The sequence below is a fragment of the Triturus cristatus genome, chromosome 6, assembly GCF_964204655.1.
Source record: "Triturus cristatus chromosome 6, aTriCri1.1, whole genome shotgun sequence".
NCBI lineage: Eukaryota > Metazoa > Chordata > Amphibia > Caudata > Salamandridae > Triturus > Triturus cristatus.
The window spans coordinates 1,563,984,650-1,564,010,267 of NC_140589.1; the positions used below are offsets into that span (position 1 = coordinate 1,563,984,650).

General features: G+C 43.0%; 1 protein-coding gene across 1 annotated transcript in view; it reads right to left on the reverse strand.

Annotated features, from left to right (window-relative positions):
* PLEK (pleckstrin) overlaps positions 1-25,376 on the reverse strand; it is a 392,598-nt gene extending 367,222 nt beyond the window's left edge. Inside the window, exon 1 of the mRNA XM_085612714.1 lies at positions 25,031-25,376. Within this exon, the coding sequence (XP_085468840.1) occupies positions 25,031-25,078 (48 nt within the window). The 5' untranslated portion in view covers positions 25,079-25,376. The remainder of the gene's footprint in view (positions 1-25,030) is intronic.
* Positions 25,377-25,618: the final 242 nt, after the last annotated feature.

Below are 25,618 nucleotides of genomic sequence, written 5' to 3' on the forward strand. Positions count from 1 at the left end.
TGCATGCCTGGGACCTATACTATGGAACGATGGATTGTGGTGCCAACTTGCACTGCCTTGGAAGACTTATAGCTCCAGTTTAGAATATCATATTACCATTGGGCAAAATGCTCTAGCAGCTTTATTAACCTTATGTGTGTGTCAATACCACTTATTAAAGGGTCGCTCTCTATCCATTATAGGCCTATGAGTTGGGCCTTTAACTCGGGTAGGGGGCCTTTAACAGCAAATATAGACATTGGCAACTGGATACAATCTCTGGTGCAGGAAGCAGCTTGGTTCCCTCGCAGGCAGAGGCTGGATGAGTAAATAGGGAAGAGCCAGGCGTGGAAGGAAGTGCTCTTCTCTTGGCACCAGGGCTCACAGAGGAGAGTTTCATTCGCCAAGTAGTGCAGTCCTTCTGCTCTCGTTGCAGTGCAGTGCACCCTTCGCCCAGTGACACTGACACCTATAGCTGTCAAGGTTTCAGATTGCTATGAGTGCCATTTTCATAATTTCAATCAATTCAGTACAATTATGGGTGACATTTCAACAACGATGAATGACACTTTCTGGCGAACAAAATCAAGCAATGAAGACAAGAGATTAGAAACATATAAATATCAGACATTGCACCCATTTGTGCATTGAGACTGTCTGAATCATAGGTTTTGAGCTGAATCATTTCCCTTTATTAAGCATCCACTACATTATGCTCCCAAACAGGGCGTTGCACGTCCGTGATTGTTCCACACCTTTGAGCGATGCTTGTAATTTTTAGGACAAGGGTATGGTGAAAATGTACTCTATTTTGCTCCGGAGAAAAAATATTTCTTTTGTGTGGTCTGCAACAAAACCGGAGTCCAAAATATCTATAATACATTAGGCCTCTGATTCTTACTCCCAAAAAGTCATTACATTGAAGTTTCTTTTGCAAATGTATATGTTTGAAATGTTAAATAAATAATTCTGCACAGGTGTTCAAGCCAGAACATTGATGTAAAGTCATCCCTCACAAATACACACCTGGTAGTAGCTACAACACCCAGCTGTTGCAGGAAGTTCAAAAAAGAATCCCTGCCAGCACAAGCATCTCTGGGTTAGGCCTGGGCTAGCTTGCAGTTTCACTCTACTATTTAACACAGGCCTACCTGCTGCCTGCAAAGTGCCCTTGAAGCCTTGACCCAAGGCACGGGTCTGCTTTTCGGATCTGGGTAAGTCAGATTTTTCCCCATTTCGAGGGAGGCCAGCTCACCTTGCCTCCCCATTCCTGAGATTGCCTTAAGTTAAAGTGCCAAACCCTGGAGGTACCGAACATATCGGATGCGACGGCAGGAGTTGCGTCCCCTCTATACAACCTGTCTTCCTCACAGGACTCGCTTTGCTTCACAGTCCTAGGTCGAGCCATCTTGATTCTGAATCGTTACCGCTGCTTCGTAGAGCTATGCCCACATATCATTAACAACTAGCGATGTCTGGTAGCTGCTCAACTGTCCAAAGCATCAGCTGCTAAGCAGGAATCCTACCACAGCACTGGGTAGAGCAGGGAGTTGAGGCACTAGGGGTTGGTGAGTTTAGGATTGTGGAAAGATTTGGTTCATCCAGTTCACCAACACCACTTAACAAGCAGTGGTCTTCAAAATGCTCCATTGCAACATACCTAACCACACCCTCACCACCGACGACTGAATGGGCAAGGCTCCTTTGCTATATTTGTCCTCACTGTGATGTTTGGATTTTTCCCAATCTTATGACTTCTTCAGTGATGTAACATTGAGGGCAGCACCAACACTCTGAAAGTTGTTCCAGCGCCACTGGCTTGGGTGTCTTTGTTTGACATTTTCATGCTTTCTGGCCTGGGTTCCTTTGTGTGATGTTTCCATGCTTTCTGGCCTGGGCTGGTTCCCTTTGTGTGACATTGCCATGCTTTCTGGCCTGGGTGCTTTTCTGTGACATTTCCATGCTTCCTAGTCTGAGTACAGTGTGACATTTCCATGCTTTCTGGCCTGGATGCTTATGTCAGGTCATCATTTATGATTTACTATGCTTTGAAAATTAACACAGTTAAATATGTAATGGAAAATGTGTTGTGTACCATTTCGGTCTTTCTTTTTACAAAATGTTCTTAGGGGGAGGATCCCCCCCAAACACCTCTAGCAGTTGTTAAGCTGGCTTGGCACGCTCCATATGGGGGCTGGTCTAACAAAACTTGCCAGGGCTGCTTTGGGTTCCCAGTTTGGCCCTGAGTGTCCATTAATTAATAATTTTTGTGACTGACAGTGTGTAACTAACTCTGCATACTGCCACCAACCTCACCCTGCTTTCATAGTAATACAGGAAGAGAAAGCATAAAAGTGAGGCAAACTTTAAAGACTTTGTGTGTCTTTCGAGTGAGCGCTGCAGGGCAAGCAGGGGTATGAATTGGAAAAGGCCTGAATTTGGGTAGGCAAACTAGGATCCATTTCGGTTGTACTCGTATTCAGTCATGGATGGTAATGGTACTAGATATGCAGATGCAGAAATGTCTTTGGTGCGAACTGCAAATAAATATTAATTGTGCCTGTTACTTAGATGAATTGACATTACACTTCGCACATGTCTAGTGTGCTTTCTTTCACTTTGCTTCCCTAGAATGTCACACACTGGACAGAAGAAGATGTCTTCTTCACAAAATGTAAGTCCAAAGATGATGAGGAGCCTGCTAGCAAACTTGCTAGAAAAGACCATGTACCTCCAGTGGATGAACCGAACAAGGAAGATGAAGTGCGAGAGAAGGCAATAGATGAGAGCGACACCACTACAAGCAGCAGTGTTATCACCCCTGCAGAAGAAAAGACACAAGATAGTCCTCTTAGAGATGAGCAGCATCATACTGTGGAGATTGCTACAGAGACAGAGAAAACACCAAGCACTAGCAAACAGTTTGACATATGATCACTGAAACCGCATTCAGACGAAGTTTTTAGGAAAGGCATTCTTCCTAAAGGTTGGAAACATAACCAAAAAATATATTTCCAACGCAAGCATTCTTGGTTGATTGTTAAAGGCCCTAACCTTGGCTGTTCTGTGTGTCGCCAAGTCCGTGATCTTGGTGCTGAGAAATCCTGGGGAATTAAATTGTCCAAAGAATGGACGGAGTCTACTGTGAAGGCATATAGAACAACAGCAGAAATGATTGGAGAACATGCACAAAGCAAGGCGCATAATGCAACTTTAAAAATCTTAGAAAATGCTAAAAGAGATCCTTTATTGCAAGTAACTGCAAAAGCGTAATCTGTACAAATGTCAGCAACAGCCAGAATATTCCAAGTAGTTTATAAGGAAGCAAAGCGGAACAGGCCAGCATATGGTTTTGAAACAGAGATAGACTGCCACCAGTTCAATGGACTGGATATAGGGCGAATTTTGCACTCCAATGTAGCTTGCTCAAACATACAACGTCACATATCCTCAGAAATGAAGAGGAAGATATTTGCCAAAATTATTGAACTTTCCCCAAAAGTAAGTCTTTTACTAGATGAAGCCACTGCATTAAATAGGAAAAGTTCTTTAATTGTGTACATGCGAATGCAGCTACCTGGCATGGACTCCCCAGCTAAAATGTTTGTTGACCTAAATGAGCTGAGTGATTTGTCAGATGACAGCATAATAAACAGTTTACTATCTGCACTAAAAAATAGATCCAGTTAACATAAGTGAGGACTTTCTCTCCAAATGCCTGGTTTCAGTTGCCTGTGACAGAGCCTCAGTGATGTTTGGCCGCCACAGTGGTGTTGTAAAGAGGTTGCAAGAAAAAAATCTCTCCCAATATTGTAGCCAGGCACTGCTCAGTACATCATCTGGAACTTGCTGTTCATGATGTCATGAATGATATTGGTGCTACAAATCATTTAAAAAACGCACTTGATAAGCTGCATTCTCTATTTGCCACGTCTGTTAAAAACCGTTTGGCGCTAAAGGAATGTGTAGATGCTCTTGACATTCAGATTTGCAGAATCGGTTAGATACTCATTGGGTTACATCAAACTTCAGAACAGTGGAGACTATTTGGAATGGTTATCCTGCTCTCTACAAGCACTTTACTATTGCAGCTGATGATGGTTCCCATGACAGTTCATATATGTACACAGGCCTAGGAAGGCAGTTATCATCTATCCAGTTTGTTGCTAACCTTGGCCTCATGTATGATGCTCTTCAGGAGTTATCAGAGTTATCACTCAAGTTACAGAAACGTGACTCTACAATCATTGATGCTCATCGAGCTATTTGTCGGCAAATAGCAGTGTTTGAGGCAATGGTAGACAGGCAAGGGAACCATTTCTCACAGTGTAAAAAGGCTATAGAAGAAAATATATTCCAAGGTGTGATGCTGCACAAAGGAAAGACCACTGACAAAATCATTGAACGGGGACTGTTTTTTTGTAGCCTTGCAGAAAATCTAAGACATTGTTTGTTGTCTAAAGGAGGCACTAGTTTTTCGACAAAAAGGCTGAGTATGATACACTGATTATCGAAGTGAACATTTTATACAAACTGGCCTGATGAGCTACCTGTTCTTTATGGTGAAATTGATATTGAGTCTCTGTGTAAAAGATTTAACATTGTCAGTCGAGAAACCATACGTGCTTACAGGGAGTTTAAGTAATCTGGAGGAAAATAAATTAAAAGGCAGTTCAAAGAGCAGAATATGAGCGGGGCTTATCTCAAATAATTCTTATATGCGCATCTACAAGAGCATCATTGCTGACTGAAACAACATCTTCTATAATGTTTTTAAATCTTGTTGGTCCACGATTTAAGAGATTCAACCCCAAAGCCAGGAAGCCTTAGAATGCACACGCAATTTAGACTGTTTGTGGGCTTTTCTATAAAAATAGATGCTAGGCCAGTCCAACTGACAAAACACATGCCACTGCAATGTTTTGAAAAAAATAGGCTTTACTGTTTTTGGATATTTAATTAGTGTTCTAGTTGATATAGTTTATTTATTTGCATTTATAACACTTTGTTGACAGTGTCAATTTATTTAATATGTTGTTATATTTATGTTTCTTCCTTGTTTGGATGTTATATTTATTGTTATATTTTATATATTTTGTTTTTGTAAGACTTAACTTGCTTTTTCATTTTCCATTTTAGAACATGTATTTATTTGAATTTATCTATATTTTATTTTTAGTTATTTGGCATTGTATATTTATATTTTGTATGGCACTATGGTCATTTTGCACTAATAGGTATGACTTGCGATACGGTCAAATTCAAACTGCCCAGCCACTATCTATTCCCTTGGCCTAGGTACCTCTAGGACTTTTGGGGGGAGATTACATTTTTCTGTGCTTTATGTTACAATACAAATCTTTAATTAAAAAGACATATTTTGAATATATGCCTCTTTTCTAATCTCTATCTTGTCTGTGTGATACAGAATTACATTTGGAAACGTCAGTTAAGTTTCATGTTTTTTACTATTTTGAATGTCTAATTAATGCACATATAGCTCCAGGGGACTGAGTTATAGTAACACGCCTAATTAGTAATCAGCTTTTTTAATTGTTTCTCTATAAGTAATCGCTTTAAAGGAATACTCTACTATTTATGAACCCACCCCAAACCTCTTCAAGTGTATTGCGTGATTTTATTCAGTTTATCTGTTTAGAGTGTTTTCACAACATTTTGGTTTATTTTATCACATAAGCTATGTAAGAGTTGTATCTTTGAACTCATAGACTCTGTTAAAAATGGCATACCCCAGTATTGTCCTTTCCCCAAATCAGCACATAGAGCACTGAAATTGTCCCTTTTCAATGCATTAGTGATTTTAGCTAATTTATTCTAAAATTGTGCTTGAAATGCACTTTTGATGTAATCTTTTTCAAAATGTTCACAGGGCAGGGGATCCTCCTACCAAAACCTTACTATGAGAAAAGGCTCTCTTGCTGAAATTCAGATCGGGTATTACATCTGACTTGTAGCAGTGCCAGTTGAGGTTGTGGGTGGAGCTAATAGAGTAAGTAGGTGGAGCCAGTGGAGGAAGTGGGTGGAGCCGGAGAAAAGTAGGAGTAGCCTCCGACAAACATTTGAGCACCTGCACTTTATATTTTACAGATTAGACACTGCATGGAGGCAACCTAAATTACTTCGATTGAGGACTTTATTGACTCCATGCTACGGGCCCTCTTTGGAGACCGCCTTATAGCCTTCTTCTTGGTAGAACCAGCGCAGAGATCCCTGGGACAGAAGACCGCACTGAGCGCCACGGCCCACCCCATAATCTCCCACCTGCTCCCTTTCCTACTGAGTGACTGTCCTGTGACTATCATGAGAGAAGGCAGAAATATACTATCAAGAGAACAAAATATCTATCTACCCAGACATTACCCTTGCAGTCCAAGTTGCCCGCGGGGAATTTCTCTGAGCAAAATGACTACTGCTGAAAATTGGACAATCCTAAGCTCTTCTCTAGTTAGTGAAACTACAATTTAACATAGATAGTAAGGACAGGTTCTTCACAGACTCTAAGCTGTCGGTTAAGTTTTTCCAAAAGCACACAGGCAAACATCCCAAGAGAGGCACAACCACTGAGTAGGATGCAGAAAGCCATCTAGGCAACAACGATTAAGCTGCGTGGCTGCAACATATAGCTGGTGAAGATGTGGCCAAGGAACAGACTTTACACTGTCTCTCATTTGGTGAGCTCCCCCTGGACTCCGAAAATTTACTATTGACAAACTACTGCTGCAGCTGATTACTCCGGACCCAATTCATAATGCACCGGCCCACTTATCTCCTAATGTGGGATGGAGTGTCCACCTGACCTGCTGAGCAGGCCAGGGGATGATACCTGCTTGGTTGATTTCTTCTTTTCTTGTTCTTGGAAGTAGGGATACACTTCAACGAGTTGGGGTTGTTGAAGTAGGAGAAGGGTGGGAGATATTTGAGGGAAATTTAATTTTTTCTTCAAAACAGCACAGAAAGATTAAATGATCTAAGTATAAGTGCATCAAATATGATACCATTGTACATACTGCTGAGTTGGCTTAGAGCCATGCCTACTGCAAATATTGCTCAAGTTCATTTCAACATGGGGTATTTATTGTCTTCTGCAATCACCACTTTCTTTCCCTCCCACAATGTTCTTCCGACAAATTTCAGCCGGCCACATTTACTGGGAGGAAATGCCCAGAGGAGAGGCAAATCATGAAAACATTCAAATCTATTTTATTGATTTTGTATTTTTACAACATACAGCATATATATGCATGCACTGCTGGGCATTCCAGCTGTTACATGAGGTATGGTACATGTACATTTGTATGGTCTTATTGCATTCCCAAGACAGTATAAATGCTGTAAAAACAAGACTTTTAAGTGCAGTTGCAATTTGTGCCTGATGGGTAGGCGAGGATCATGAGTACATTCATGGCGAATATGGCATCTGCATTCTATGTTATTCTTCTAGGGACAAAACCACATCAGGGTTATCATTTTTCACTGGGTGTGTAAAGTTCCATCCCAAATTCTAATATACTCTGACCCCTCACTCAAGTCTCCAAAGTAGTTTTTTTCTTACACAGACTAAGACCACTTTTGTGGCATTTTGGGAAACGAATGCAGTAGGATACAAGCAATGGTGGATTACCCAGATGAAGGATGTTTTTCCACTTAAAAAAGAAATTATGGAGAAAAAAGATTCTACTGGGAGTGGACACTTTACAGCGATGAGATGCAGGTATCAACAAGGTGTTGAATAAGACTAACCAAGCAGTGCACTTAGCTAAATTGCCCATAAGGAGACTTTGAAATATTTCCAGAACGTCACACTCCAGCATGAAATAGAAGCAGGTTGTATTCAGGAAGGGATTTAAGATGTTGGAGTGAATTGGGGGCACTCCCAAGTCGACACAGTTTACAGGCTTCCAAAAGCTCAGAGCAAGCGACCACACTTCTAGTGGCTGCAGATCAATACAGGCATAAAAGCTTCAATGTCAAGCCAAATCCTGTTCCAATTTAGGTTTTTGGTTTGAAATTAAAAAATGGTATAGATACTTTTACCTTAGCCAAAATACAGGAAACCTCAAAACTGAACAGATTAGAGTATTCCTTTACTGGAACCAAATGTATAGATTCTGTAGCAAAGTGAATTCCACCCATTTACTACCCCTGGGTTTTAAGCTTATTGGCTACCTGTTTTTGGACTTTCACTGTGAGTGAGCATCACAACCTGAGTCTCACTCACAGTAAATTCAATGGAAATGAACTGAGAGTGCTAACCTCCAGTGTCCGCCTTTTAAGATAAGGCTGCTGCTGCACAGCTAGGGTAAGAGGCCCTGAGCTGGTTACACTTGAGCACATACATGTGCACGTTGAGCCTGTCAAGGATAAGTGCTGGATTTTGCAGAGGTGCCTACCTCCCAGGACTTTCCACCCCCACTTAGAACATTCCTGCACAAGGGAGAGACACTTCAGAAGTCACTAGATCTGGCAGCTACGATGGTGAAATAATTCCCAGCTAGAAGGAGAAGCCACCTGATGCCACTGCAAAGATTAACTGAAGGACTTTAACAACAATTGGCACTCAGAACTATGATGGGTCTCTTCAGGGTCAGTGGCAGTGGCCCCCTTATGCCCCCTAAGAAACAGTTTAGGGAATGGACCTGCTGGGGGACCCCGGAAGGATTCCCTGGGACTTCTGTGGACTGGCTCTTGACTCTGCTGACACACAGGTGCCCTGCACATTGCCATGCGTCTGTGGACCTGGGAGTGCAGCAGAGAGGGTTTTATGCTAGCTGACGATGAAGGGGCTGTAGAGCATGCCTCCCCCCAGCAGGACAGAGCATCAGGAGCCCAGGCAGAGGACTGGTCTTGGAAGGGAGCTGCAAAATCATGCTCCCCAACAAGCAGTCAGCTTTATAAGCCAGGAGACGTTAAGAAAATGCTCCAGGTGTCTAAAGTTCTCCACCAGGAGTAAATTGACACAAAAATGAGGGAAATTGGCCCTAGAGGAATGGGGAAAGTGGAGTGAAAAGCCTAATACCCCAAAAGAGACTGGGCAGGAAAGCACTCTGCCGGGACTCTTTCAGACCCCTCAACCCCCCACTGGGGGTCGACCAGCTCCTAGGGCTGGTGAATCATCATGTCTTGAATTATAATGAGGAGAGTGCATGTGTGGGCCCTCCTACATGGGCTACTCTCTGCCGCAGGGCCCTATCTCTGGGCACAATGCAATCCCAATTGTCCTGGGGAACCACTTCTACCCAGGACAGAAGGCAAAGAGAGAAGCTCTTGGGTCCTCCCATGCCCAGGAGCATTGTTAGGTGCTGGACCCCGTTCCCCGTGAACATAAATGGAGGAAGCGAGAGGCACTCAGCACAAAAACCCACTGCTCACACTGACCGCAGGCACAGAGGAAAGAGAAAAGAGGCGAACACCTCAGCGTTTATGCACAACAGCTATGCCGACTGTGAGAGTTGATGTGTGGTCTCTCATGCGGCTCCATCATTGAGCACACAGTAGGCAACCCACTAAGGAGGCAGGGGCACCCTGCACTTTAAAAGCTGAAGAGTGTCTGGCGAGGGACACTTTTGAAAAAGAAAAAGGAACCCTTAACAAGCATTTGCAAAGCAATAGGTCTCGCATTTTAGAAACTTTAACCTATTGGTATTGTAACTGACAATGCCTTTCATTATTGCAGGTTTTTTTAAACACATAAATAAAAGGCATTGCCATTTACAATCCTGCTTGACGTAGGAATGGGTGGGATTGGAGGGATGTATACCAGGGAATGATATTGTGACAGTAAACTGAAACAAATGAACACAAAAGTGTGGTTACTGAACAGCACTATGCCTTTAGGAGAGGATAAGCCGTTCATACAAGAAGAACTTCCTAAACAAATAAAGCCAAGCATCAGCAATTAAGTGTTGTGTCAGTAAAGCAAATACACCATAGAACACACACCGAGTCTCAGGCTATGTCACATTTTCAATTTAACAAAATGACTATTTGATGGCTTTGCCATTAAAATCTATTGGGAGCACAAATGGGACAACAGAGCCATCTTCAAAATGCCAGGACCTTGATGAGCAGCTCAACCAAACAAACGAAAACCAAGAAAAACATATGCAAGCCAACAGCAGAAGGGGTTTCACTCGAAGCACCACCCCACTCTGTACTTCTTGTTGTACTTTTCTGAAGAACTGATTACACAAGATATTCCAAAACACTATAGGTGCACATAGCCAGACCTAAAAATGAAAGACCAGGTTACCCCCCCCCCCCCCCCCGCCGCTCCCAATTGGGAAAAAAAGAGGGAAATTGTAACAAAAATTTTAGGGAGAAGGTGACAGGGGAATAGAGGAAGTAAAAAAAAAACAGAGGGAAAAAAATGGAGGTACAGGATTGTACTGTACCAGTATATCACTTTTCTATCCCTTTGTAAGGCAAAGAGCATATTCTGGGTGGTTAACTAAGTAGCTACAGGTAAATGGTTGTTGGTTTGGTTTACATGATACATGAAAATGTTGTTACAAGCACACCAAAATGAGACTCAAGATCATCTTATTAGTTCATCAAAATAAGTTTTCTTTCATTCCAGAATTTGAAAATATATCCTCTTCAAGCCAGTAAACATCTGTTTTGTCAAACAGGCGTATCCCAAAGAATTCATCAGGGCTTGTATAAAGTGTATACGAAAATGTATTGTTCTCACAATAATAATACTGAATTGTGTTAACGGTGACCAATAAATTATAGGAAGTCATGGTGCTCAAGAAAGTTTGGTACCTGCATGAAACAACACCAACCAATGGAAATATTCCTGCACACCATCGCTTTCTATAACTTGTCACCTTTACGTACATTCTGTATTATTAATTTACGACTAATCCATTTCCGTCTCTCAGGAGGACACTGTATTCCCCATTGCACCTTGCTTCATTTGTGTGGTGCTGCAGGAAGTGGTGTGGCTCACTGGTTAGAGGCAGCAGACCTGGAAGCAGCAGACGGCCCGGGACCAGGGTTCAATTCCCGACGCGGCAGGGTCGTGGACTCGATAATTCTCGCCTCGGTGCCTACTCTAACCAGGGATCACACTCGGCAACTCTGGGCATTAGCTTGCCTCATCTCCACAACGGCCCCCCACATTCGCCGGGGATGCCTGGTTTCACCTTGGAGATACCCAGGAGGGACCATCTCACAGGGATAGCCAGGACGGGTTCCCCAGCGGTCTACAGCGCCACGACGCCTCAGGGCAGCAGTGCGCTTTACAAGACACATACATACAAGCAGGTCCCCGGGAATTTAAGTTGGGCGGGTCCTTCCAGGTCTAATACTTGGCAGTAATTAAAAACTAACCTTGAAACAGGCCCCTATTGGGCCCTATATACATATACCTAATTTTTACATGGAGATGAAAAAACAATGATCAATTTTTGAACAATAACTAAAAAAAAAGTCAATGGCCGTTTGTGTCAGGGATGCAGTTCCTTTTTAAATTTCACACATTTTACTTAATCTCACGTTCCCTGTGTGTTTGCTTTTTCCAGGATGTTGCATTTCTGTAATTTTTTCATGCAGCAAATTACTTTTTTACAGTGCCTACTGTGAATGTGAACTGAGTCACGTCTAGGTATCTACATGAATTAAGGTGTTTATAATGGGCCACTACTGTGACCTATGAAGCGGATGATGATGGTAGTTCAAGTTTCTCACAGTGCCTGTCAGTGGGTTATAAAGGTGTTCAGAACACATGCTCTTCCAATCCTTGACCCCTTTAAAGAGAAAGTGTGCCAACTGTATTTTTAATGCAATAAAAAAAGTGTGTGAAGGAGGGTCAAAAAGGTCAAAATATTGACAGGGCGAAAGTAAAATGAAGAACTTACATGCGGAGTAGGTGTAATGTGGGGGGGATGAAGTGAAGGAGAGGCAAGGAAGTTTAAGCAGGGGACTGAAAAGAGGGTGCAGCAGAGAAAAGAGATGAGGTATGAGACATGCAGATGGAGGATTTCAGAAAGATGTGGGGGGAGTAAAGGAGAGTGTGCAAGATTTCAGGGGAGAACTGGGGTATCAAGATAGCTCGAAAACCCCTACCCCTTCCACCAGACCATAGTCATATTTCAGTCACTTTTTTTTAGAATCGAAACATTTTGAATTGTAATTATTTATAACAAAATCATTGTTGCTCATTTATTGGATGTTGGTAAAGCTAACAGGTGTGGCATGTTTTAGTTATGTGACTACTACTGTGTGTTATGTTTTAATGTAATAACAGAAAGCTTGTGGAAAGACCCCAAAATACTGGATAGGTGGGAATGCTTTAGGAAGCACATGACTTTAGTTTATGTTGTAAGCCACGCTTTTATTTACATAAGCCATACCATTTGGAAAGGATTCCTAGTTAAGCTTCTTATGCAATACTTTTTGTGGACACTCCCACTTTTTTCAGCCCACCTAAAGCCCTGCTGGCCCTCATACCCCTTAGTTCAGTGCTTTGTTCCCTGTGGCTCCCCTGGTGCTCTATCCTCCCTCTACCCACCCCCCACCTCCTCCCCAGGCCCATACAGCTTCCCAGCCCCATCCAAGTATGGTGGAGCAGCAGCCAGATCCTCACACCTCCAGATATTGGCCTTATCCTCACTGTTCCCCCATTCCTCTGTCGGTGCCCTGTTGCCCCCACCTCTCTCTACCCTAGCTTTCTCTCAGCACTCCAAGCCCTCCACCCCATCACTGATGGGTTGTTGCAGCACAAGGCACCCCCCCCTCTCAGTAGTCTCTCCTCACCCCAATACCCCTGAGCCCCCCCCTCACGCCACCTGTCTCTCGTCATCCCACGCCTTTTACCCACACCCCATGTCTCACTGAGCACTCTCTGGGCCCGCAGCCCTTACCCTCGCCGGTAGGTGCTGCAGCAAAAGGCACCCCATAGTGATTTCCCCTCACCCCAACTATCCTCCGTGTGCCCCCACCTCCCGGTACCCCTCCTCTCTCCCATTACCCAGAGCCCTTTTACACCTCCCCACGTCTCAGCACTCTCTGGGCTCCACAGCCACCACTGGTGGGTGCTGCAGCACAAAGCACCTCCTCATTGATCACCGCTCACTTCTACAATCCTCAGTGTGCCTCCCCACCTCCCTGTACCCCTCTTCTCTCCCTTCTCCTCCCCCCGGTGTCTCTGTACTCTCTGGGCCCCACACTCTCTGGGCCCCACAGCCCCCACCCTCGCCGTTGAGTGCTGCAGCAGGCTGGCCCCATACCCCTTGCCTCAGTGCCCCCACAATAACCACCCCCCAGTGCCCCCCTCCTCAGTATGGGCCATCTGCTGTACCAGGCACCCCCTCCAGCTCGGGGCCTCGGCCTCACTCCTCAGAGCCCCTACGCCCTCACCCATGTGGTGCAGCAGCAGCACCATGCTGACCCCCCAGCTCAGGGCGGTGTGCCCGCTCCACACCAGGAGCCCGGAGGGGCAGAGGCCGCGGGCGGTCATGTGGGAGGGCGAGGACGCCCGGACCGGGAGCCGCTGTTACAGAGACACCACAACACAGGGAGATCGAGATGCTTCCTCATGCCCCTCTATCCGCCCACATGCTGATTGGGGGAATGTGGGCACCCTTCGACCTAAAAGAACGCTCATTGGTGAACCAGGCGGCCAGCTGTGCACCCATTGGTGGAAAGGCGGGATCTAGCTCAAAAACTTAGTCATTAGTGAAGCTGACTAAACACTGATTGGTGGAGTGATCTTACTAATTGGTAAGTCCTGTGACGGAAGAGGGAGGTCTTGAATATACTAGTATGTCTCTCTGCCAAAACAATTCATAAACAAGGGGCAAGCGGCAGCCACAGTTCTATTTACATGAAATGTCTGGGTCTTCATAGAAATGTAAAAAGTGGATGAATGGCCGGTATTTTTCTTTGGGAGAGGCGCTAACCCCCTGTAAACTGCTCCAATGCAATTGAGCCGAGTCAGCACTACATGAAACAAGCATTTGCAAAGCAATAGGACTCGCATTTACGCGAGACCTATTGCATTGGAAACGGGAGTGCGGGCATGAGAGAAGGCACAAACGGGAGTGTGGTGGGGTTTTGGGCGGTCAGAAATCACAGACTGCAGGAGGGGGGGCACAAGAAGAAAATAGTTTTTGAAGTAAAGGGGCCAGTAGCCATGAAAGGATACTAATGATGACATGGCCGTCATGAGGAGGGACTAATAGGCCTAAAACCAATCGGAGGGCAGCATTTAGGACCTAAACCAATGAAAAAGATGGGCGTACAGTGGGCGGAGCTTCCACTTCATACTAAATACGGCATGCCTCGCAAAGCGAGCAGCGCATGCGCGCTACCGCTATAGGCTCAACCTAAAAAAATGAACAGATTGAAAAAGGAGCGCCAAGGAATCCTCTGGAGTGCCTTCCATTCTAACTTTTTCCAGTGTGTTGTGCCAGTGAGGGCAGGGGCACCACTAACGATGTCAGAAAATGTTTGGGGGGCTGGCAGATGTGCTGTAGCCCCTCTCCAAAATGGACCAAAAATGTTGCCCTACATCTAAGGGGGTAATTTTAATTCCCCTGAGAGATGTTTCATCATGCTTAAAGCACTCCTGCAGCCTATATTTGTGTACATGGACCATGGAGTGCAGGGACCCCTTTTGTGTGGTCTAAAGCAAGCTAAAAGTAGAAGAATGATTCACCCACTGAGTTATGTTGTTTTATTTACAATTACAAAATGCCAATGCAATCGTATGTGCTTTAATCAAGGTCATTAAAAGGTTTTTTTGACAAGCAATAAGTTAACAGTCAATCATTACATGTTTTAATGACATAGCTATTACCATAATTTGAGTTGCTTTATTACCAACGCCAAGGGTAACGCTGAATTCTGACAAGACTTAATGAATATCATTGCAAGACTGTACCACACTTTATGGATTGCAGTGCTATAGTACTGGCTTGTAATGGCATATTTCTACTTTTATCAATGCAGTGACTCACTTACAAAGCCTGTCTTTTTGCTAAGGCACTGTCTGTATTGTGTCTTATATGGGTGGGGGTATTTTGATTATAGAGTTCAGTATCCACTAGGGTGTAAAGTGATATGAGGATGTCACCAGAGGTATTTCCATCTACCTGAATACACATATTTATAAATTAACCCCTACTATTTAGTAGTGTGCCCGTAATAAAGTACTTTTATTTTTTATAAGACAAAGCACATGTGGGGCAATAATTGATTGAGTGTTTTTGTTGCATACCAGCATGCTGAGGTTACAAGCGCCCACACCACATACCCTGAGTAGGCCTTGAGCTGCACTGCTTCACTATCCTGAGAGAGTATCCAGGAAAAGGAAGGTTGATGATTTATTACTTGAAAAGGACTCACATCCTTCACAACTAATAGCCGATTTTCTTACAGATGCCCTCCCAACCTTTAGGTTAATTGTGATATTTCTCATTGACTTCTACTGTCGCATGCATCTCTTCAAATTTCAATTAAATCACACAGTAGGACTTATGGCTCACAGCAAAGTAGCTCTTAGAAAATTAACTTCAGCCCACTTTACATTCCACTACTGCCAGTTAAATTGGAATGCTCCACAGGCCAGCAGTTCCCGTTGAATACAGAAAACCTTCACGAAACAGGATTACCCAGTCGTGAACCAAGTCTTTTATGAAGGAATACAATCTGCAGGGAGAAACAACTCTTTCACTCAGTCTTTGTTGCTGAATTATGGTTTTTCAAAGCCACAGACCGAGAAATATCTGTTTTTGATGCACTTCCAAGTTTTTATATGAGGAAAAATACACATGTAGAGGATTTTAAAGCAAAGTTTTGCAACACCTTTGGTAGGGACATTTCATTCATCCTCTACCAGTCTCAGACTTTACCCTCCCACTTTTTTACCGTGCAATATAAGTCTAATTCTGGGAATTTCACTTTTGTCAACCAACCTCACAGAATCCCTTGTGGAAGCAAAATCCAACAAGGAGGATTTTCCTAATTGTGAGGTAGGGTTCTCTTAAGAATATTTGACCCTTCACTTACTCCGCCCTCAGAAAGGAAACTACTTCTCTACGGTAAAAAAGTAATTTGTCATGAAATGAACAAACAGACATCCCACTTAGCACTGAATTCAGTATGTCTTTCATGGTGTTCTCCGGAAAACAAGCAGAACAAAAGGCCATTTCACAGGTTCGTGTCAGAAACAAGTTAAGCCCTAACTGCTCTTCCCACTGGCCCTGTCTAATGTTTAGGGCAATCTTTAAACTCTGGAACGGGTTGAACTTGCAGTGGCCTTTTAGCATACACCAACTAGATTCTCGTTCAGCCGAGGAGATGTAACTCACTTCTGAATCGGAAAATACAGCACCTTTCAATTAACAGTCTTCACGAAATAAAATAGATATTCACAATTCATCTCTAGTGTTGTGCGCTTTTTAGAGTAGTTACAAATACAGAAATGGAGAAAGCCTTTGGTGCTACCAAAGTCTAATTCTGAATCTAGAGTTTTCTTTAGTGTCATACGTGTGGGAGATTACAGTTGCACTGTGGGAATCTAAGTCACAGAGGAATATTGCTAAATTAAGGTAATGCTAACATTCATACATTAAAGCAAATCCATTTGTGTAAATGAACATCTATACTTGCACAATATGATATGAATATGATAGCTATTCCCATCAAATGTCCCAGTGTCTGGATACTGCTAGGGCAGGTCTTCAGCAAAAGTGAAAACACAAGGCATGAGAGAAATTGGCAATCTGCACTCAGCATACTGTGCTGGAGGCATGTTTGGCATCCTCACATCACAGCAGAAGTCAAAACTCAGGAGTCCAAACAAACACAAAGTAAACCAGAGCAAACGACTGTCCTACCTTGGGACCACAGTGCTATCAGACACAATGCAAGCAAGTCCACATATGGCCCTGCCTGGAGGAGCAGGCCGGGTTTGGATGTCTTCATGGGAGGAGATGAATTGTGAGTCTTTAGCATATAATCAGTGTTTGTGTCTTTGCTGCTTACATGATACATTCATCATATATTGCTGTCCTTTACACTGTCGCTGTGCGGATGCTGGGCGATATCTGAGGGTATCGGTATCTTCAACAATGTGTAAGTGACACATATAACGAGGGTCGCATCCAGTGTAGGATGAACTCCCTTTCATTGTTTTTGATGCTAATAAAATGATATAGTGCATCAAAGAAGTGTGCCCTGGCCAATGGTTGTAGACTCGATGGCTTTATAAGATGTGTACATATGCTGGCGATGTGAAGGGTGCATTACAACCCTCCCTTACGAACCTTGGGGCTGGAGAGACACTGGATGAAACCAATTAAGCATATCCTAACAATTTTTGTCCTGGAAATGTACTACACTCTACGTAGCTTTGTGATGGAATAGAAATATGCAGAATTAGGATGTATGCCATCATATAGGTAGCAACACCAGCTCTATGAATGATGGGACTAATAAGAGAAGACAGAGTTAGATAAAATAGTTACATAAAAATGGGACAGATGTCTCAGAAATCAATACTTTTGTGTGTGCTGATACGATCTACCAGGCTATGCCCGATGACACAAATCTTATAGGAGAGAGCTGTGGCCCTCCTACTTCCAATCCTTTCTCTCTCTTCCACCAACATGGTTGACGGATTTCCTGCACATAAAACATGAACCTGTGGTTCATCCCTCTCTGTCTCTCTCTTTCACCAATGTGGCTGAAGGCTTTGCTGAACAAAAAATAAAAAGGTGGTTCTTAGTACAAACACACACACATGCAGACACACACACACACTAACATACAACATATAGCCATAGATACCTCACACATTATGGTCCATAAATACAGAAGCAGGCGTTGACAAAGTCAATAGGGTAAGTGCCTAAGATTTGCAAGTTTGCTAAAATGACATGTTTCGCGCGGAAGATCATGCAACATCCCATTGGCCCATTGTTTGCGAGTGGTTCAATTCGGTGCTAACATTCCATGCAAAGCCAGGTCATACTAATTTAATGGACCTGGCTCCGTGTGGAATCCAGGGGGGGTTTGTGCTGTTCCTGCCTCTTACGCCACCTTTCCATACATTCTTGAGGGTTCAAAAAGACTTGCCTACAAAGTTGATCTGCGGTGCTCTTTGCGCTGCTTTGAATTGCAAACCACAGTTTAGCATCACATGAGTAAATATGGGCAACTCTGTATTATTGAAGACGTTGTATCGTGGCAACTGGTCACCATCCACACTGGATTCTCGGTTGCGGAATCCAGTAGAGAGCGCAGGCGGTTGCTGAAGTGGGAGGGCGTGACAGGGGATGTTGTTCTGCACTCAATAAAGCTGTCAGCCTATACCTCCTGCGCCCTGGCGTCTTAAAAGAAACACATTTATAGGTCACGTTTGCACCAGATGTGAAAAAATAAATACCAGGAAACTTATGTAAGACATGGGTCTCATTATAGACTGGACATATTCTGAGAGCCAACGACAAGTCACATGAAACAAATAAGACGGGCGCCATTAAACACTTTAGCGACTAAAAATGTATCCTTTGTTAAATCAATTGAGACCAGTGATGCCCTGAAGTTGCAAGGACTAGATCAAATGCAGTGGGACAGAACCGCACAGTGTTCTGTATCTTAGATCCCTGCAGCAGCGAGTATGTGACTTGTCTTTTATGTAGGGTGTGCTATTGTCGTCCTGCCAGGGTTTGATTTCGAACCCTTAAGGCTGTCGTGTGTGAGCGCCAAACTGATAGCTTCACAACGCTGGGGCATGTGTTTAAAGCCCCGCCGCGGTGCTCTGCAAACACGGAGCCATTCCACTTTGTGATCACGTTTGATGTCACATTTGGTGTCTGCAGAATGGGGAACTGACGAATCAAGGATTGCGGCCCCCAGACAGCACCGTTATTGGTCAATGGAAGGAAAAGAAATACATTTTATTTTGGAGAACTTTTACTGTGTACGTTTCCCTTCACTTTAGACTCACATTTGACTTTGCAAAAGCAGAACAAAATGTGTATCCGCGTCCTTCTTCTATGAGCAGTGAAACAGTAGACACCTAGCAGCAGGCGTCATCAAGCGCTGGTAGGAAGCACCTTCTTTTGTTTAGAGATTACAAATACTTCCTTCAATTAGCCAATCTGATGTGGAAGTAGGCATGGTGAAGTGCATCCCCTCGAAGGGTTGTTCGCAGATAGCATGAAATAACAGATGGATGCCAAGAGTTGAGAAACATGAGGCCTGCAAATGGGTCGAATTTATAATCAGTAATTAAAGGGTTATGTACCTATTTTATAATGCTGCTGTAAATGATTCATTAGGTACTAACTCTTACTGTAAGGTTTTTTTTTTTCTAAAATACCTTTTATCTTTTTTTCTTGTCTTGCCAGGGCACGTAGATTCGTACTGGGAGGAACCAATATAACCGCAGTCAAATCCGCTACAGTTACTTTTCAACACCCACCAGTCTCTGCTGTGTCAATGAATTATTTCCTAATCTAAAGGGAACTTCATTATGACCCTGCTGAGATATTTCTTCACACATTAGCCTAGGTTAGTTCCTTTTTAGGCCTGGGTTTTGACAGCACAGATCCCACACAGACATTTTGCTAACAATAAACATAGAGTGGGCGTCACTGCACTCACTGGCTTTCTCTGACCTACTTCTTTCAATCATTGGCTTGAGACTCTGTCAATCATGTCTTGGCTCAAATCAGTGGAGAATCCATCTCTCACCGAATGCTAATGGGTGTTTGGGGGTACCCTTGCGCACCCAGTCAAGTGCTTGTAGTGAACAGTATGAGGGACTACTTTACAATGATTGACCGCTGTGGCTTCTGCTGGCTCCCTCCAGTTGACGCGCACTACTGTCATAACGCTGCATGCATTGGTATATAAAGCCCAGACCTATTTCCTTTGCTAATGCTTGCATTTCTATCTATCAATGCAGTTTTTATGTATTTACAGCCTTAGAACCCTGAGTCTTCCCTTCTGTCTTCAGTTCTTATTATGGCGTACCAGTATGTCATGCTTGTATTGGGGAGTGATTTGGCTCCTATTTGTTGGATAGAAGAGAGGTCTGGTATGGCACTATCACAAGTAGTAGTGCTTCTTGGAATACGTTTTCACAAGAATGAGCAAACAATCGATACAGTTGATAATGTTTACCTTCTACATATGTCCGAAAGTGCACTGATGTACTTTTAAGTGTGTAGTGTTGTGTATTGTATGCAGTATTCTGCCAAAGCTAGCCATTGCAGATGTGGGAATACTTGTATTAATCCTCGATAAATATTTTTATTAGAGACCTATACACCTCTCGCAGTTTTCATATTTTTATGTCAATTACTTAACACAAACATACACCGTATTAATACCTATTCTAAAAGCATAAAGTTTTAGATTGGAATCAATGGCACTTTGCAAATCTTCACCGACATAAGATGTCAAAGAATTACAAAATAACAGTAATCAGGTACATTAGAAGCAATTTTACCCATGGCCGGCCATCAATATAATTCACCAAGAACCAGTCATTTCCACTGAGTTTGCTCCCCACTCATGTCCAGCCTCAGTTTGACTATGTGATACAGTTCATAGTCAAAGAGTCACAGTTGTATTCGGCTGATTGTGGGAAAGTATGGTGGTCTTGCAAGGGACAACACTTCACTGAGCTTATATAAGTTTCATTATTGGTAACTACTTTAAGAAAGAGTCTTTCTACAACACCACAAAAACAGACCTCCTAATTCAATTTTGTGATATACTATACAGAAATACTCAAATCTGGTTCAAATAATTATTGACGACTATCCCATTCAAGCTATCAATGGTATTACAGGATATCTTTTTGAGGACATCTTGAACATAAACCATACATTAAATAATGCAATGCCTTTGTAGGATACTTTAATTCCTTCATTGATTTCTAAGAACTACAACTTGCACTGTGATAATTAGGTCTAATTTACACATGCAACACCAACAGCATCTTAAAGAAACTCAACTGATTTGCAATAGATTTGAGTTTAAAATCATCAGCATAGTCCCTTGGATGGTCTGGCATGGCTGTTCTTCATAAAACGATTCCACAGGTAACAGGCTCTAAGGATGGTTCTAATCTGGGAATACTATACTTTTGGAAGACCTCAAAGGGCCTGTGTCCATTTCCCTCATCACATTGTAGGCTAGATTTCCAGTTGGCGGAAGAAGTGATGAGCAGGACTCGCCTGCCTCTGACATTGGAGAGCTCTCCTCTAGGTGGGAATCGGACTGCAAGCTAATCTATGAGCTGGTCTTTTTTTTACATGTTTCTATGCATGTGCTGAATACAAAGTAAGAGACGAGGAGCATTGTAAAATAAAGAATACCAGCTTCCTTTGAATTACTCCCTCTAAATTGGATACATTATATCGCATGACACTAATATTGCATCTACTACATTGACCTAAGGATTATATCGTAAGGTAAGTATAATAGAAGATACAATAGTTAATAGGGTTGGGTGGATGATGCGGAGGTAAAAATAATAATATTATGCTTAGCATGACGATGTAGTGGTAGGCAATGTACCGGATTAAATATAATTGTTAGTCCAAATATTTGACCCCGACTAAATGTGCCGTAAACCCTCCCTTTCATAGTAATTCCACTGAGCTAGACGCATAAATCTCAGAAGTCATGCCCGGTACCCAATTCTCACCCACATATTCTCCTCTTGGTTGGCGGCACCACTTGAGCCAATTGCTTATTGGCTTACTCAGTCTGCAGACGCTGTGCTGCATCTGTATGGCATCATGTTGTCTCTCCCAGCTCCGGCTACTTCCTTAAATTAATATACGGCACTTCACATGCATCAGAGAAAGAGCAAGGGCTGAAGGTGGGACCTGGGTAGACAGTGAGCAAGATTGGCAGCCTACTGTAGGACCTGCTGCAGAGGGCAGAATGGAACCTGTAGCCCGGGGAAATCTGGGGTTGTTGATCCGTCAAAATGGTCGTCATTCTTAGCATATTGTGATCATCCATTGTCTGATGGTGTCCACCTCTTAAATAATGTATGCATTTGCGTATTTATTGATCAATTAATAGGGTATTTTGTACAATGCAATCGCATTCCACTGATGACTCTCATGGCGCAAAAGACAGACAATCAAGGTATAACGTACTAACACAATAACTGGAAAAAAAACAGGTATTCATGGGTTTGCAAAAATGTTGATAGTTTGCTTCAATGCTAATATGGACTGATTTCAAGTGGGCGGCTTTCATATGGGTGCTTTCTTTTTACATTTCTTTAGATCACATTTGTAAATTTCCAGCAGTACCTGGCTCATAGACCTATAGGCCTGCGTGGTTCAAAATATGATGCATCATGAATGCAACTTTGAATGAGATTTTATGTTCAGATTGCCATGATCGTCGATGACTTTTCAACCTCATATAATGTCAGAGTCATCATCAGGACTAGAGAAGGGCTTGGTATGCAAGAGCAATTAGTTGAGGAGAAAGCAATTAATTTAATTAATTGGCGAAATAGAGAAAGAATATTTTGCCATAAAATACTTTGAGTAGGTAACCAGGGTCCTGGCACAATTTAAGAATCACCGGGCTGCAGAAATTTAGCCCTCAAGCTGGAATGGCAAGGTTATTTTTGCAACATATTTTGTTGAAATTTTCGGTATATCGTATATAAGCCCATTAGGAAGTGTTTCGCACAATGTGAGCACATAGCAAAGAAAAGCTGTACGTGGTATCTCTGCGACAGAAAGTTGCATAAGTAAGCATAATTTATACAGAACAAAGAGGTCGATCTGCAATTAAGTGCATTATAAGGGGGCATCAGTTCATGCGAACAAAGTACATGAACTAAATCTAGGAAATCACCAGGAGTAGATGTGGGATGAAAGAAACTGTTTAGCAATAACCTAAGCGAAAAACATGAACAGAACGCAGCCACTGGGTTCCTGTTCCATTAGTGGCATTGTCTGCGTAATGGGGTGGCAAGTGGGGGCAGCCGAGTCCTGGGGTATACTTGGTGTGTCATCAGCCCAGAAGCATGGTATCGAGGTGGGAGAGCCAATAAAGCCAATGGCCCCGTGGGGGGTGTCCAGTACTTCATCCCTCGTCCTAGGAAACCCCTTCTGAGAGGGACACCAGCCTGCCCTCTTCAGCAATAATCGGGCAACCTTAAAGTTATCAGGCACCATGCATATACGTGTTCATGGCTGCGTTGACCTCTGTGCATCCACCCTCAATAAAGTTCCTTTGTATTCTGTTCCATTAGGACAACTCCTGTCTCCATTCCTGCAGGGGGGACCCGTGGGGGGTTTCAAAACCATGGATAAGTGCCACTGTGATAGGACGGAGTCCAAGTCAGCGAACTTAGTAGTAATCAGCTTAGCTTTGGGCTTGAGAAGCAACCCCATTAGGCATACTTCCAGGGTCCTGTCCTGTTGCAATGTTATTGAGATTCAGTACCATATCCCAGTTAGACGTGAGGATCGAGCAGTCTCAAATCATATGGAAGAAGTCAGCTCCCTCCAGCCGACGTCTCAGACAGGCCACTTGGTATTCCTTAATTTATGACCATTTTTGAGTTAACGGAGGGGTCATGACTCACAAGATGTGAAGCCTTCAATGGGTTATGATGCCCCCCAACACTTGTAATAATGTGGTTTCTACCCTCTGCATATATGGTATATGCCATGACATTTTTTTCATGTGTATTTGTGTTAAAGGACACGTATATGTGTGTGAAGTTTAAAATTTAAAATCTGATAAAAAAGATCGTCACGATCACAGGGAGCAGGGAGGCCGGAGCTTTTTGATCAGATTTTAAATTTTAAACTTCGTGTTGCAATATAAAGATAGCAGCCAAATCAGAATAAAAAAGATCGCATAGACATCAAAGAGGTGGAGCTGAATCAAGGCTCATCAGATTTACGGTCAAAAGGGCTGGGCTTGTTATCGGACACCACTATAGCATAATAGGCAATTCCATGGTTTTTTATCCACATATGTATCCATAAGAATGCTTACCAGTCGAATCATAGAAAGGAAGCATTGATATATTTCGAGTAGAAAACTTTTGTCCTGAAGAAGGTGGTAGATCTCACTGCACCGAAACGCCGCGTCGACTTTTTGTAGTTTTCTGGTTTTTAATAAATATTGATTGTAGTCATTTGATTTTTAATTGTAATCATCTGCACAGAATTTTCTGATTGTAATTTTTATATGTATATTGATTTTAATCCACAACTATGAATACAATTTGAATTTGTATATTATATGAACAAAAATTGTGTCTGATATCTGGAATATTTTACAAATAGGTGTTTGAATTGAGGACTCATATGTGAATAGTGCTTTTTGAACTAGTAACGTATTGTGACAATATAACTTGATTAATGTAATCTCCTAGGATCACTAAATAGTACATGATTCCTGCAGCTATGAGTGTTACTTTTTGTTTAGGGACTTGTTTTACTTTTTAAATACTTTCCCTCGTCCCTATTTTTACAATATAGGGGATCTCCTTTGTGATTTCTGATCTTTAAAACACACGCATTTCTCCAGGAAACAGTAAACTACCTTGTTGCATAAAATGCCCGGAGCACTATAACTATGGTTACCACATAGATTTGGTCACAAAGACATTACCCCTGATTTACTGTATGGCTGTGAATGAGCCGTAACCAGTTCTGCTTCTGTTCAGTATGGTTTAGCCACACACGTGCGTAGAGACTTTCGCTCCAAAACTAGGAACCACTACCGGACATCTGACAGTAAATACATGACAGGCAGCCCTGTTTCTCTATCTCGCTAATGTTATAAGTAAAATCCACTTCTACCTCAAAGTAGGTCGGTTCCGCTTTAAAAAATGCTACTGGAGATGGTCGACTACAATGTGCAGCTTTTTCTGGAAACTATGAGTTGTCGTGAGATGTCTGCAATGTTTTGAGTGTGCCTCAGTGTGTTTTCAACAACGCAGGTCTCACCTGTTGCGTTCTGCCTGCCAGCTGCCACAATGGAGAAAGCGTGCTGACGCCGGCCGGCCTACCTTTTTGACGAGGTATCCCTCCCGTATTTTCTTCGGTTCTCTCTCCATGCTGTGCTGAGGGGGCGGCTGTCCTCGGACCGCGGACGCTGCAGTGATGCGAAGGGCACCGTGTGGTGTGGTGCGCTGCTCTGTCGGCTCCCGCAGTGCCACCGCCTGCCAATCACGTGTGAGCTGAAGGACTTCCTCATACGTGGGAGGAAGACCACAAAAGGGAACTCCAGCGGGCCCGAGTACGGGTCTGACACAGTCCGGATAAAGAGCACCTCAAGCGTGGCTTGAGGGAGTTACTTTCTATAAGATGTTTGCAGTAGAGCTTAGTTTAGCTTTAGAAACATACAGTCTAGTTGAGGGTGGAGATTTTCTTGAATGTTCACATACCGCGCTGCTGAAATAAGTGAAGGCGTTTCAAATCTTTCCATTAGGTCGTCATCCGGCATTCTGCAAACTTTGCTTCCTTGTAGTATTTAAGCTGCTTTGCAGCGGTTATGGTACTATCTTAAAATATGCAGCTATTATGTAAGATACGAGATCCTTCTGGCCGTCTCCTGTGCTACCACGGGTCTGTGCAACATATATCGCCGCCCTAGG